The sequence below is a fragment of the Thamnophis elegans genome, chromosome 5, assembly GCF_009769535.1.
Source record: "Thamnophis elegans isolate rThaEle1 chromosome 5, rThaEle1.pri, whole genome shotgun sequence".
In the NCBI taxonomy this organism is placed as follows: domain Eukaryota; kingdom Metazoa; phylum Chordata; class Lepidosauria; order Squamata; family Colubridae; genus Thamnophis; species Thamnophis elegans.
In genome coordinates this window covers 33,238,746-33,254,401 of record NC_045545.1, presented here as the reverse complement: position 1 = coordinate 33,254,401, position 15,656 = coordinate 33,238,746, and the positions used below count along the sequence as shown (strand labels likewise).

At 46.3% G+C, this 15,656-nt stretch overlaps 1 protein-coding gene across 1 annotated transcript in view; it reads right to left on the bottom strand.

Annotated features, from left to right (window-relative positions):
- LRP8 (LDL receptor related protein 8) overlaps positions 1-15,656 on the bottom strand; it is a 264,315-nt gene that overhangs the window by 79,410 nt on the left and 169,249 nt on the right. Inside the window, exon 3 of the mRNA XM_032217842.1 lies at positions 12,573-12,695. Coding sequence (XP_032073733.1) covers positions 12,573-12,695 — 123 coding nt within the window. The remainder of the gene's footprint in view (positions 1-12,572; positions 12,696-15,656) is intronic.

The following is a 15,656-nucleotide window of genomic DNA, read 5'->3' as shown; positions in this document are numbered from 1 at the left end:
AATCCCGTGCTGGCGTATGATCTCACCCAGCGGCTTCATGTAGATGTTAAATAGGAGGGGGGACAGGACCGAACCCTGCGCACCCCATAATCAAGGGGCCTTGGGGTTGACCTCTGCCCTCCGACCAACACCGACTGCGACCTGTCCGAGAGGTAGGAGGAGAACCACCGAAGGACGGTGCCTCCCACTCCCATCTCTCGCAACCATCGCAGAAGGATACCATGGTCGATGGTATCGAAGGCCGCTGAGAGGTCAAGGAGCACAAGGATAGAGGGGTGACCCCTATCCCTGGCCCGCCAGAGATCATCGATCAGCGCGACCAAAGCAGTTTCCGTGCTGTAACCAGGCCTGAAACCCGACTGAAAGGGATCCAGATAATCGGTTTCATCCAAGGACCGTCGGAGTTGAGAGGCCACCACTTTCTCAACAACCTTCCCAAAAAAGGGCAGGTTGGAGACTGGACGATACTTGCTCAAAATGGCTGGGTCCAGAGATGGTTTCTTCAGGAGGGGTCTCACCACCGCATCCTTTAGGAGGGGCGGGAAAATTCCCTCCCGGAGAGAGGTGTTAACTATCGTCCGGATCCAGCCACGTGTCACCTCCCTGCTGTACAAATATAAGCACCAGCTCACTGCAAGAAATATACCAACTATAATGTAAAGTATGGCTCTGCAGGGTAACTGAATACCTTTAATGGAAAAAAAATCAACAAACCAGAAAAGCGAGATTGTAAAATAAGATCAGCATGGTATAATCAGATGCAAACAAGCTAGAGCAGACGAAACAAAAGACGTTGAAGAACAGAACCAAAGAACACCTGATCAAGTAACACCAGCCAGAAACAAGAAAGATCAAGGAAACACTAGAAATAATACAACAGCAAAATAATAGCTAAAGCTAAGATTGTCAGATGGAAAACTGGAATTGCACATTATAAGCAGAATCTCCAATTACAGTTGAATCAGAAACATTTCTATCAATGAAGAGATTCCAATGAACCAATCAACATCTGACAAAGAAGAAACTGTGCAGTTCTTGGCACAGCTATGGAACAACCCAAATAAATACAACAAGAATGCAGCTTGGCTAAAGGAAGTGGCTAAGCTTTTTTTAAAAAAATAAAATAATCTGAAATAAAAGAGAAGGAAGACCAACTTGAATGTAGCTTGGATTGATTACAAGAAGACATTCAACTCTCTGCCACAGATTGATAACAAAGTGTCTAGAAATAACAGGAGTCAGTACAAACATCAGAAGCTTTGTGCAGAGCTCAATGGCACAATGGAAGACACAGTTGCTGGGCCAACGGTGATAGAAAGGGATAGATTAATATCAAGAGAGGAATCTTTAAAGGAGACTCACTATCACCACTATTTGTTATTTAATTGATTTCTCTGTCAACAAGTCACACCAAGGTTATCAAACATCTAAAACATATGCCAGGCTATCCCAACTCATTTATATGGCCAATGTGAAGCTGCATGGAAAATATCAGCTGAAATAGAACTGCTCTTCAAGAGAACAGAGAAAACTTCAACAGATAGCAAGGGCCACCTCTGTAAAGAAGTTGAAGAAACCACGGACTACCTAGTTAGCAACTATAAGGAGATCACACAGATTGACTACAAACAATGGCAGGACAAAAGAGGAACAGTGGTGCATTGGAATATCTTCAAAAAATACCATTTGCCTGCAAGCAGTAAAAGGTGGGATTACGAACAGATAGAGCAGTGATGGCGAACCTTTTTGGCACCAGGTGCCCAAACAGGAACGTGCGTACATGCACCGAAGCGCCAGAAACTCAAACACCAGCTGGCTGGTGCATGTATGCCTGTTTTTTGGCTATTTTCAGGGTGTTTTTTTGAGCCGTTTTCAGGCCGTTTTTCCGCCCCAAAAATGGTCTGTTTTGGGGGTGTTTTTCAGGCCGTTTTCTGGTGCTCCGGCATCCATGAAGACCAGCTGGCCAGTGCCCATGTGCGCACTGGAAACCAGAAGAGCAGCTGGCAATGGTGCACATGCCCACAGAGAGGGCTCGGTGTGCCATAGGTTTGCCATAAGAGAATGAATAGAGTGCTCTGGGACTTTTGTGGCAAAAGAAAGCAAACGGTAATAAGCAATCCTATTGGGTGCAATCCTAAAACAACTGGAATATTACTTGAACACCATCCGCATAGACAAAATCACCATCAGTCAATTGCAAAAGGCAGCTTTACCTGGAACAGCTTACATCCTGTAACAATAACTTTTAACACCATCAAATAACAATATCTGTCTATCTCAGGTCCTTGAGAAGGACTCCATAGGTAGATTTTAAAAATGCCAAATCCAGTCTACACATTTAGCTGATTGTGCCTAACCATAATACAGTTAGTCCTCAGCTTATGACTACACTTGAGCCTAAAATCTATGTCGCTAAGTGAGAACTTTGTAAAGTGAATTTTGCCCCATTTTACAACTTTTCTTGCCCCCAATTGTTAAGTGAATCACTGCAGTTGTTAAATTAGTAGCACGGTTGTAAAGTGAATCCGGTTTCCCCACTGACTTTGCTTGTCAAAAAGTCTCAAGAGGGGATCACATGACCTGGGATACTGCCACAGTCATAAATGTGAATCAGTTGTCGAGCATCCAAATGTAAATCACGTGACTGAGGGGATGCTGCAACAGTCATAAATGTGAAAAATTATCATAAGTCCCTTTTTTCAGAACCGTTATATCTACAAATGGTCATTAAGTGAACTGTTGCAAGTCGAGGACTATCTGTAATTGCTATAGGTCCGTGATGGTGAACCTATGGCACACGTGCTACAGGTGGCACATGGAGCCATTTCTGAGGGCACGTGAGTCATTGCCCTGTTAGCTCCAGCGTGCATGCTTGTGCTGGCCAGCTGATTTTTGGGCGTTTTTTGCTCTCCTGAGGCTTCTCTGAAGCCCCTGGAGGGCGAAAAACTGTCCAACGCACAAACTGGAAGTTCGGGAATGGACTTCTGGTTTGTGTGTTGGGCTGTTTTTCGCCCTCCCCACGCTCCTAGAACGACTCTGGAGCCTGGGGAGGGTGAAAAACCTAGCTGGCCCACCAGAAATCAGAAAATGGGCTGTTTCTGGCCTCTGGAGGGCTTCTGGGGGGAATGTTTGCCCTCCCCAGGCTCCAAGAAAGCCATGGGAGCATGTGTGGAGCAGTGGGGGGGATGTCATGCATGCATGCGCAGGAGGCACCGCACGGGGGCATTAAATTATGGGGCGGGCACGCAAGCATATACAATAACGCGCATGTGCATACTTTTGGCACCTAAGGCGAAAAAGGTTCGCCATCACTGCTATAGGTCACGCAACTCCACTATATGGGTGGTTTACAAATTGTCAAAAACATTTAAAAACTAGGAATAAAACTAAGACCACATAAAAAATTCCCAACACAAAATAAAAGAGTAAGGATGGCAGGGAAAACAAACACAGATGGGAACAAAGGAAAAAGAAAGAAAGAAACGGAGTGTCACACCAATTATCCTCATCAAAGCCCTGGGTGAACAGCCATGTCTTCAGGGCCCTTTGAAATACTAGTAAAATGAGGGCCTTTTGAATCTAAGGGGGAAACTCAGAGGGCAGGCGCAGGAAGTCCATATCTTAGAGTCCTTCTGGAGATAACCACGGCAAGCAGATAAGGAGCATGAATTAATTTTTTTTAAAAAAATAGATGTGCTATTTGTCCATGAAACTAAAGGAAAGGTTGGTTATACTACACCTGAATGTAAATGCACTGATTTTATATAACATGACTATATGCACCGAAGTAAAATATAGATTTAATTATAAATTAAAGAGCTAAAATTAATGTCAGAAAGTATGAATGTTACATGGGCTGCTGTGCTTCTGTATGAAGATCAGCAATAGCTACACGTCATGCTCCAATGAATAATGAAAACAGAAGAAAGACCGTTGGCTTACCTGAACGGTCGTTCTCGGGGCACTGCGAAGAGAGCCCAAATGCTGGGTTAACACAGCCTATCTGCCCTTGGACTGAGTGATGTTTTTCTTGACCACGCCTCCCTTTGCCTGCACATGCTCAATTCGAAAACGAAGGAACCGTCCTGTAATCAATTACAGTCAATACAGCCACATCGTTCAATACTAACACCCGGGTGGGTTTGGGCTCTCTTCGCAGTGCCCCGAGAACGACCGTTCAGGTAAGCCAACGGTCTTTCTCCAGTGCACTGCTCAGAGAGCCCAAATGCTGGGACATGCCCAAGCTATTGAGTCCCAGGGTGGGGAAGCGCCGAAGCCTCTGGCATTTCAGCCACTCTTTGTAATACTCTTCTGCCAAAGGAGGCTTCGGCTGAGGCAAAGGTGTCAATCTTATAGTTTCTAATAAAGGCCGTGGGGGAAGCCCAGGTGGCCGCTCTACAAATGTCTAGGATAGAGGCCTGGGTTGCCCAGGCTGCAGACGTTGCAGCACTCCTGGTGGAGTGAGCGGTGATTCGTCTCGGAGCCGTCTTGCCCTGGTGCTCATATGCCAGTTTGATGCAAGCACGTAGCCAACGTCCCACAGTGTGAGAGGAGACCTTGCGGCCCAGGGACGCAGGGAGGAAGGAGACAAAGAAAGCCTCTGACCGGCGGTAGTCCTTTGTTCTCTTTACATACGTGCGCACGGCCCGTCTCACGTCCAGCTTGTGCCACTCACGCTCCTTAGGGTGAGAAGGATGGGGACAGAAGTTGGGGAAAATAAGTTCTTGAGTCCTGTGAAACAGGGAGTTAATTTTCGGAGCAAATGATGGATCAAGTCTCAATATTACTCTGTCCGGGTGAACTACGCACAAATCCTCCCTGACAGAGAGCGCAGCAAGCTCGGCTACCCTGCGAGCGGATGTAATGGCCACCAGGAAAGCGGTTTTGATGGTGAGGTAGCGCAGACTGGTCTTTTTTAAAGGCTCAAATGGGGCTTTGGTCAGGGCCTTAAGCACAAATGGAAGATCCCATGACGGATACCGGTGAACAGTTGGAGGGCTGATGTTTGCTGCTCCCTTGAGAAAGCTCTTGATCTGGGGGAGCTGACTCAGCGAGCAAGAGGAGCCCTTTGCCAGGATGGTAGACAACGCTGCAACCTGGCGTCTGAGGGTGCTGACTGCAAGGCCCTTATCCAGACCCTCTTGCAAAAAGTCTAGGGTCTGGGGGATCGAGGCTGAGGAGGCCTCTATGTTCCTAGTCTTGCACCACCGTGAGAAGGCGGCCCAGGTGGCATCGTAGATTCTAGTCGTAGAGGGCTTCCTGGACGCTTGGATTGTTCGAATGACCTGGTCAGAGAATTTTTGCTTTCTCAGGAGCTCCCCTTCAAGTGCCAAACGGCTAGCTGCAGCCACTGGGGCTCCGGATGGGTGATGGCCCCCTGGCTGAGGGCAATCTTGTCCCGGGGGATTCTCCAAGGTCTTTGAACTGAGAGGCTGACCAGGTCTGCGTACCAGGGCCTTCTGGGCCAGAAGGGAGCCACCAGAATGAGGTCTGCCTTTTCGGTCAGGAGCTTGTTCACCACTTGAGGGATGAGCGGAAGTGGAGGGAAGGCATACAGAAGTCCCTGAGGCCACGCTGACCTCAGAGCATTTGTTCCCTCCGCCTGGGGCGAGTGGTAGCGACTGAAGAAGCGTGGGAGCTGTGTGTTGTTGTGTGTGGCAAACAGGTCTACCTGTGGCTTGCCGAACCTCCTCACGATCTACTGGAACAGGTCCGGGTGCAGGCGCCACTCCGAGTGGTCGATGCGTTGGCGGCTCAGCCAGTCTGCTTCCCGGTTGCTTACGCCGGAGATGTGATCTGCACTGAGAGAAGCCAGATGACGTTCCGCCCACCTGCCCAGCGCTTCTGCCTCGAGCATGAGGGCCTTTGATCGAGTGCCCCCTTGCCGGTTTATGTGCGCTTTTGTCGCCACATTGTCTGTCATCAACAGTACATGAGCCCCTCTTACTAGAGATGCGAACTTTCTCAGCGCTAGGCGAGCTGCCCTCAGTTCCAGCCAATTGATGCTGTGGGCGGCCTCCCTCTGAGTCCATCGGCCTTGGGCTAGGTGGCCCTGACAGTGGGCGCCCCACCCCAGGAGGCTGGCATCCGTGGTGACAACTAGTCTCTCCGGCTCCTTGAACAGGCAGCCCTTCCTGACTGCCTTGGACCTCCACCATGCCAGAGACCGGATCACCTTTCGTGGGAGCCGAACCCGCCTGAGTGAGTTGCTGTTCCTGGCCCTCTGCACTGGCAGCAGAAACCACTGCAGCTCCCTGGCGTGAAGGCGAGCCCAGGGAACCACCCCCAGGCACGAGATCATTATCCCTAGGAGCTGGGACAGCTGAATGATGGGTACCGACCTGGCAAGGCTGCAGTGCTTCACTCTGCGTCTCAGGTTCGACAGCCGGTCTGGCGAAAGAAATACCTGGCAGGAGGTGGAGTTGATGACCGCACCCAGGTGCTGTATACAGGTGGATGGTCGGAACTGGCTCTTCTCCATGTTGACAGAGAAGCCATGGTACTGCAGGGTCTGCACAGTTAGAGAAACATCGCGGTGTGCCTGCTTGGTGGTGAGAGAGTGAATGATTATGTCGTCTAAATAACATTCCAGACGAACCGGATGGTTGCGGAGATGAGCCGCTAGCACTGCCAGAATTTTGGTGAATGTTCTGGGCGCAGATGATAGCCCGAAGGGAAGAACCCTGTACTGGAAATGCTTCCCTTCCGCGTAGAACCTCAGGAACCGCCTGTGGGCCACATGGATGGGGACATGCAGGTAGGCCTCTTTGAGATCTATTGATGTCAATAGGTCCCCCTCCCTCACACAGCCCAGGATGGAGTGGAGTGACTGCATCTTGAACCTCTTGTAAGCCAGATGCTGATTTAGGCTCTTGAGGTCCAAGATGGCCCTCCACCCCCCTGAACTTTTGGGCACTAGGAAGAGGATCGAATAGAAGCCCCTCCCCTGCTGATCCCTGGGGACTGGCTCTATCGCCTCTATCTCTAGGAGATGGCAGATTTCTGCCCTCATGCGTTCCCTCTTTTCTGGGTTCCTGGGGGTAGGGCAGTGGATAAACTTTCTTTGGGGAAAGGATAGGAAGTCCAGGAGAAGGCCCTTGCGAATGGTGTTGAGGACCCACTTGTCCGATGTTATCTCCTCCCACCTGTCGGCATACAGCCGTAGCCGACCCCCGATGGGGGGATCCCTGTGACCGTCACTTTCCCTTACGAAAGGGCCGGGATCCACCACTGTTGTTTCCTCCTCCTCGGAATGGTCTCCGAAAGGAAGACTGGGATTGGTTGGCACGAGCCCCGAAGGATCTGTCTTGGTGCCTATCCCCCCCTGCCTGAAAGGGCCTCTGATAGGAGGAAGGGTGAGAAGATTGCCCTGTTTCCTGGCTCCTGTAGGGTCTCTTACGAAAGGACCCCGCCCCTTTCCGGTCACCCCTTTTAAAGGTTGCCGGAAGGATCTTGCGTTTGTCCTTGGTTTCGGTGACAAACTTGTCCAGGGCCTCTCCAAACAGAAAGCCCCCTTTAAATGGGGCCGATGCCAGCTTCCATTTAGTCTTCATTTCGGCCTGCCAGTGCCTGAGCCATAGGAGGCGGCGGGAGGTGATATTGGAAGCTAGAGCTCTGGAAGAGAATTTTGCTGCTGTCAAGGTGGCATCCGCCGAATACTCGACAGCGGTAATAATCTTGGTTAGCTCATGGCGCCACCTAGATTTCCTGGGCGGGGGTCTGGACCTGAGTTGGCGCAGCCAGAATAGGGTGGCCCTAATAAAAAAGGAGGCAGAGGTGGATGCCTTGATGGCCCAGGCAGACGCCATGTGTGTTTTCTGACATGCCTTTTCCAACCTCTTATCTTCTGCCTTAAGTCCCTCTAGGAGCTCAGCTGGCAGGTTGGAATTGGAAGTCAGAGACACGACTGGGGCATCTACTTCTGGGAATTTGAGGATTTCCTCCATTTTATCTTCTACTGCATATAGAGTTCTATCCCCCCCACTGGGGTTGGTCAGGGTGCCCGGCTGTAGCCACTGGCGCTGTACCGCGTCCATAAATAGGTCTGGCACAGGAATAACCTCGGGAGTTTCTACTGTCTCTTTGAACAACCCATGCTTAAGATCCTTGGAAGTGGAAGCCTGAGAGGCCTCAGGTCTGGAAGTGGGGCCTAACTCTGTGGCCGTCATGGCTTTGTGCAAGATAGACTTGAATAATGACGGTTGAAACAGGCCAGAGAATTTTGGCTTGTCAGGGGTGGGGTTTTCGTCTTCGGAAAGGGCGAAAATCTCCCCTTCTTCCTGCTCAGAACTTGATAACCCAGAGTGAGAGGGGCTTGAAGATGGAGAGGATACAGGCTCCTTAGAGGTGGAGGCCCTAGGTTTGCGTTTCTCCTTTGGGGCCTTGCCCTTGCGAGAGCCCTTGCGCTTAATGCCTTCAGCTATCCCTTGGGAGATGGCTAAGGCAATTACCTCCCTCATTTCATCCGAAAGAGCAGGACTTTTTCCCCTTTTTTTCTTTTGCTTACTGGGCCTGCGACGGCTAGGCCTGCCTGAGCTGGATCCACCCTTCCCAAAGGGGGAATTCTGGACAGAATCTCGTTCCTCTCCGATGGAGGAGCTAGGGGAGTCGGGGTACCCCCAAGATGCTTCAGGAGATGGATCCCTGGATGCATAGTTATCCCCAGACAAGAATTCACTGTCCCCGGGGGATTGGGCCTCACGATCAGGGGAAGCTGACTCCCTGCTGCGACGGTCTGGGCTAGGTTCTGGCTGAAGGGGCCTTGAAACCTCCCTGGGATCCACTGTGGCTCTTGGAGAAGACCTTTCAAGTGAGCCTTTGTGCCCTTTGCCTTTATTTACAGAGGGATCCAGCTTGCAGCGCTTGCTGGAGGGCCCCACCTGATCCCCTAAGGCCTCCCTGCATTCCTCAGCCATTTCAGGTCCCCACGAGGCCTGGAAGATAGCTGGAGTTGGGATGGGCACGCGCTGGCCTTTGCAGTCCAAAAGCGCTGGCAGAATCTCCAGGAGGGAAGGGCCGCCTTGGGGTCGGATTTCCTTCCTCCCACTGCCCTCGGTTCCCCGAGACTTAGCTTATTTTCCGGAGGGAGAGACTAGCTGGCTTCCCAGACTAGCCCCCAGCCTCCCCGCGGCGTTCTGCAGTCGTTGAGGGCTCGCTGAGGCTCCGTTGGCTGGCTGGGCTCTTCTTGCTGCCTTGTTCCTCGCACGCTCTGAGCTCTGCCGCTCTGCCCAGTGAGTCGGAGCGATCCAAAATGGCGGGGGGTGCGCACGCAGCCGCTTCCCGCTCTTTCCAGCCCTGAAAGGCGCGCGAAGGCTCCAGCCGTCGCTGCTGTTGCCGGGCAAAATGGAGCAGGCGAGGGAATCCTAGCAATCCGGCTCACCTGCTTTAGAGCCTTCTCAGAGCCTTGCTGGACTTTTCCTCCCCCTGGGACGCCCCTGTTCCAACAGGGAACTTGGTTTATCCCACTAATTGCTCCCTTGCTAGCCAGCCCCCGCTGTGCAAGCCTTTTCAACCCCCTGCAGTGCTTGCAATTAGCAACAGCAGGGAAAACCCGGCAGCCCTTCTCTTAAAGCGACGGAAGCCTCACTGGAGGCAAATAGACAGACCTGATGTAGAAGCGTGATTTCCTCTATCTGAGAATTTAAACGTGGTCCAAATTGGGAAACTTTTTCCAGCCTTTCTGCTCTTAGACTGGAGCTCTCCCAAAACAGCCCTAACTCGGGCGGACTGAGTTTTCGAATTGAGCATGTGCAGGCAAAGGGAGGCGTGGTCAAGAAAAACATCACTCAGTCCAAGGGCAGATAGGCTGTGTTAACCCAGCATTTGGGCTCTCTGAGCAGTGCACTGGAGAATGAGATATTTCCTGGGGGAGAGGGGGGAAGAGAGGGGAAATTGTTCAATGTTCTGGATGAATATAATCTAGGGAAAATTATTCTGCTAGGTGATACTAATAGATGCATGGGAATAAGACACAAAAGAGTATAGCTATGATGATTGGATGATTTAGAGATTCAAAAATATGTAACGGTGAATGACAAGGATCTATTTTTTAAAAAAAAGTCTGATGATTTAGAGTATATGGTTTAAGTATAAGTCTATTCATACTTAACATATGTGGCATGTATATCTGTCTGATTGTAATCTTCAATTGGTGCATCATAGGGCAGTGGTGTCAAACTGGATTTCTTCGAGGGCTGGATCAGCATTGTAGTTCTGCGGGCTGCCGGGTGGTGGTGGTGGTAAGAGATGGATCAGATGCCTCCTGCAGCACCCTGCCAGAAACAGGGTGTGTGTGTGTGGGGGGGGGTGTTGTGTGCATTTTTGGCCTAGGTGGCCTCCTGTACCACTTTGCCGGCCAAAATCTCACCACCATGGGCTGGTCCTTTGCTATTTTCAAGCCAGACCCATGGGCCAGATTTAAGCACATGCAGACTGGATCCGGCTCATTGGCTTTGAGTTTGACACAAGGTTTGAATCAACATATTTTAAATATCAAGCACCAGAAAAATCAGGTAATCTAGGCAGTTCAAATGAGTATAAAGATTTATTGCAACTTTAAGATTGCAAGCTTAAACTCTCTACAAGAATCTGAACAGCCGAAGCAAATTGGTGGTAGGTAAAAGTCACTAGAATTCAAGGTGGGCTGCACTTATATTTCTTGTGGGTGTGAAGGGACTCATTGATGACATGTTTGGCCCCTCCCTCAGGCTCAGCTTGGTCATCTCCTACTTTAAATGAGCTAACCTAAAGTATGCATCCAAAATCCATGGGACTGAAATTTGGCAAAGTTGTAATTGCTTCAATGCTGCTGTGGCCAAGCACAGTCACACAATTGTAATTTCCAACACTCCCTGCTAGCTTTCTACAAGAAAAGTCATTGAGGAAATAGCAATAGCATTTAGACTTACATACCACTTCATTATGCTTTTACAGCCCTCTCTAAGTGGTTTACAGAGTCAGCATATTGACCCCAACAATCTGGGTCCTCATTTTACCAACCTCGGAAGGAAGGAAATGGAAGTTGAAAGAAATGGGCAGAAAGTCAGAAGTTGCTCCTTCTCACTGAATTTCTGCATGCCCATGGTCATTCTGTTTCTCTGTGCAGGGGTGTCACACTCACAGCATCACATTGTTGTCACGTGACATATCACAACTTTCCCCCCTTTGCTAAAATGGGGGTGGGGGTGGCCAGCACGTGATGCATCCAGCCTGCGGAATGCAGGTTTGACACCCCTGTTCTAAGGAAATATTTCTGAAACAATAATCCAATGGTAGTATCAATCTAAAAGCATTATTGTTTTTATTTTTTATTAAGAGAATTAGTGGATGTATTCAAGATTCCTGAGGGTTATAATTATGAAAGAGACTATTACTTGTTAATATTAAAAGTGGATAATAGAGGGTAATAGACACAAAATAAAAGAAAATAAAAGAAATGGAATGAAAGAAAATGGAATGAAAATAGAATTGCAGGACAAGGAAGTACAAATTCTGTATCAAAAAAAGTAACTGAAGCTAAACTAATTTTCCAACAGAATGAATAGAACATGGACATAGGATTATAGAAGTTACTTAGAATAGAGAGAAAAATATTACATTACTAAGTGGCATAGAAAGATTAGTTTGGCATAACCCAGAAAATGGAAATAGATTGAAAGTTATATATAAATGGTGATAAATTAGAGCAAGTAGAGGAAAAGTGATAAAATGTTTTCCAAAGATAGGGAAATTGATGGAGAAAATTTAAGATGTACCAAAGGTGGTAGGAAGGTAGTGGACAGTACATAGTTTGTTGTGAGGAATGAGTACTGGCTGCATATAATGATAAATAGTAGAATAAATGGCTATACATAAGAGCATGCTTCTGCCCACACTATTACATACACATGAAATGGGAATGGCTGGAGAAATGTAGAAGTAATTTGAATGCAGTGATGTGTGGGCAGTAAAACAAGGAAGCAATAGGCTCAAGAATGAATGGGAGCTGAACGTATGCGGATTGAATACAAGTGAGTGACCAGTATAAAAAAAGTATACTGAGGTGACTTAGTTATATAGAGAGCATAGAACTGCAAAACAGACACATGAAGGAAGAGTTAATGGACTGGGAAGAAGATGAAGCAGTGGTGGCTGCATGAGGTTGATGAAATGATAAAAAAGAAAATAGACATTTAAAGAACATCAAGCAATGTATGCTGCCATGGATGGATGTGATAAAAGCAAGGCTGGTTTATAAAGACAGAAAGGTATAGAGAGGCACAGTGGAGAGTACTGGTGTTAAACTAGATTTAGCTACACATCCTTTTTTATTATCTCCTTATTTAATTTCTTCTGCTTACAGTTTTTACTGCTTTTCTGCCCTTTGCATATTACTAATAACTTGAAAGTGAACAGCTTGGGGGGGTGTGAACATCCATATGGATAGGTAGGTGCACTCCTGAAGTACGTTTCCATTGCTTCAATAGAAGTTAGCTTCTCTGTGCATGTAAGTATGCTTGTCATCTGTTTCACCATTCGCTTTCAAAATTATTACAAAGCCAAATGTTCCAGAAATGCAAAGCAAGAATACTCACTGCACATTGATTCGGATTCATCAGATCCATCTGAACATTCCTCCTCTCCATCGCACTTCCATCTGGATGGGATGCAGTGACCATTGTTGCAGGTAAAGTCGGACTCTGCACAAGTCTTCTTGGCTGAAAGGAGAGAAAGAAGTTTTTTTTTTAAAGAAAAAGAATAGTTCAATTGGATAGTAAATCATTCTTTGATTTTAGATGCATGGTAATTAATCAAAAACACTTCTTACACCTCAAGAGCTGTATAATTCATCTATTCCTAGATCATAAGGAATCAATGTTTCACCAGGCATGCCTTCAACTGGGGGAACTTTAGAGTCCAAACAGTTGTGGGAATAGGAGAATGAAAAAGAAAAGGAGCCCTTAACCTCTTCCAATATTTTATCTATGGATATTGTTATGAGTAAGCTGTTTTCAGAAAACAATAAAAGGAATAAGATAGCATTTCTTTATGCTTGCCTGCCTTGCTCCCTCAATCACAACTGCAGTACAGCTGAAGCTGTGCTAAGATAATATTTCTTGAGTTTTCTTGTGTTTCTGTCAATCACAAAAACCAGGAGCCAGGATAGGGTTCAAAAGTTTATTTTATGCTACCAAGAATCTGAATAACTAATGGCCAAGGCAAATTGGTGACAGATAAGAATCAGCAGAATTTACAGGGGTGTATGTGTGAGACTTAGTTCTTGTATGGAACCATAAGAATTCCAAACTGATGGTGTATTTGACTCTGCCCTTGGGCTCAGCCTGATCATCTCCTACAGTTTCACTATCATTTTCCACCTCCTTTTTAGTATTTAATGATTATGGTCCTCACAGTTTAAGGATTGATATTATACTATAGTTAGGCCATGCTGTCTTTTGCTTGTGTACAACTGACAGATTTCAAATTGTAGTTTTAATATAGATTTTATCTGTTATTTATTATTTTATTCTAGAATTTTTAACTGGATATCCTTGAGTGTTCTTAACTTGCGCTGGTCCCTGGTCTTTGACTATAATAAACATTGACTTGACTTCTACCCCCAACCAGCATTATCAAACTGGAGGATGCCAGTAGCTTTGGAGGGCATCAGATCAAGGACATTTTTTTTCAAAGATACTTTGAATAGTTCATAGAAATAAAATGGAACCCACTTTCATATTGTTTAGGTTAATAGGCTTCAACTAGGAAGTAGGGTATGATTGATAGGCTTCAAACTAGGAGTATGGTAAAATGAAGTTTGTGAGAAGGAACCAACAAATCTATTACAATTCACAGGGTTTAAAAGTAGTGCAAATATATTGCACAAATTTACTCAGTTGGAATCAGTTGACCATCAGTTTAAAAATAGCTAAAGATAAAAATTAAATGTTTCCATCTAATGAGGTGAACTTATATGTCTAACCAAAGTCCATTCTCTAAAGACAAGAAAAGCAGCATTAAAAGATACAGGGCCAAATTTTAAACACAGTATCGTATTAATGAACACTGAAAAAACAAACCATCCCCTGATAAACTATCATTTTTATCATAAAATGTACAGATTCCTTATTGTGACATCCTCGGAAATGTTAGGCTTTCTTCAAATAGTATTGTAAGTACAGACAAGCACACCGTGAGGAATGGAGTGTATTGTTTCCTGTGCACAAATCACATGAATTATGAATTATCAACAGCAGGTAGTTATCCCAGCGGTGGCCCAGCTGATGGCTATGTACTAAGGCAGAAAAAATATTGAAGCAGCCTCCAGATTTATGTTCTTATTTTTAAAACTTTTGCTTGACAACCTCAACCTTTTCTATTGATTTATTAGCTAATTTCATCTCAAGTAAGTAGGGTTTTTCCATGTAAAAGCATATCACAGATCTTGGGCTTGCTATGGAGTTATTATTCTGAAATCAGATCAGACAGTCAAGTATTATGCACACTTCAAAAGGGAAAATGAAACATCTTGTCCTTCAGATATTTTAGATAACCAATCCCACACTCCTTTGCCAAGGGTCATGCTAGCTGCAGCTAAGAATGATTGAAATTAAAATTTCTGGAGCAATAACTTTCTCAGATTAGCTAGATTTATTAAGAAAGTTGAAATAGAATAGAATAGAATAGCAGAGTTGGAAGGGACCTCGGAGGTCTTCTAGTCCAACACCACCACCACCCTGCCTAGGCAGGAAACCTTATACTACTTCAGAAAAATGGTTATCCAACATCTTCTTAAAAGCTTCCAATGTTGGAGCATTCACAACTTCTGGAGGCAAGCTGTTCCACTGATTAATTGTTCTAACTGTCAGGAAATTTCTCCTCAGTTCTAAGTTGCTTCTATCCTTGATTAGTTTCCACCCATTGCTTCTTGTTCTACCCTCAGGTGCTTTGGAAAACAGTTTGACTCCCTCTTCTTTGTGGCAGCCCCTGAGAAATTGGAACACTGCTATCATGTCTGCCCTAGTCCTTCTTTTAATTAAACTAGACATACCTAGTTCCTGCAATAATACTAATAATAACACAAGAATTCCAATCAGTACTCTATTTTTAAATGAAAAATCTATATACACAGGCAACTTAGTGCCAATAGATCTTTCTCACATTCTTTCTATGTAATGTAAAGGACACTTGTCTCTTTGTGAAGGAGGAGGGCTGTGGATTGTTTTAAAAACAACTAACAGCCTTCTTAAAACTTAGAGACATTAGCCTGCCTATATCAGACAGAGAGTATTATTATGGATTATGGATCTTCAAATGCTACCTGGATTCAAACATCAGTTTCAGAATCTATGAAGGAAATATAGGCTGCTTTCTGCTTTTCTTCATGAAGGTCAGTGGTGAACAATTAATTTTCCCAAGGGACCAGTGGGACTGTTATGGAGGGTTGAACCAATGTAACCTGATGTCCTCAAACTCTGTCATCTCAATTCATCAAGCTGCTGCCGGCCAGAGATGAGCACTTTCTCTTTTCATCTTCCCACAGCTGTCAGTTGACTGAAGGAGCGCATGGTGACTGGGCAGAGCCAGGCCTGACTCGACTTCTCCTGCCTCCTGCAGTGCATTTATTTACAGCTGATTTTTAATTTCTGATTGACCTCATGTGAGTGGTACAGGGAGAG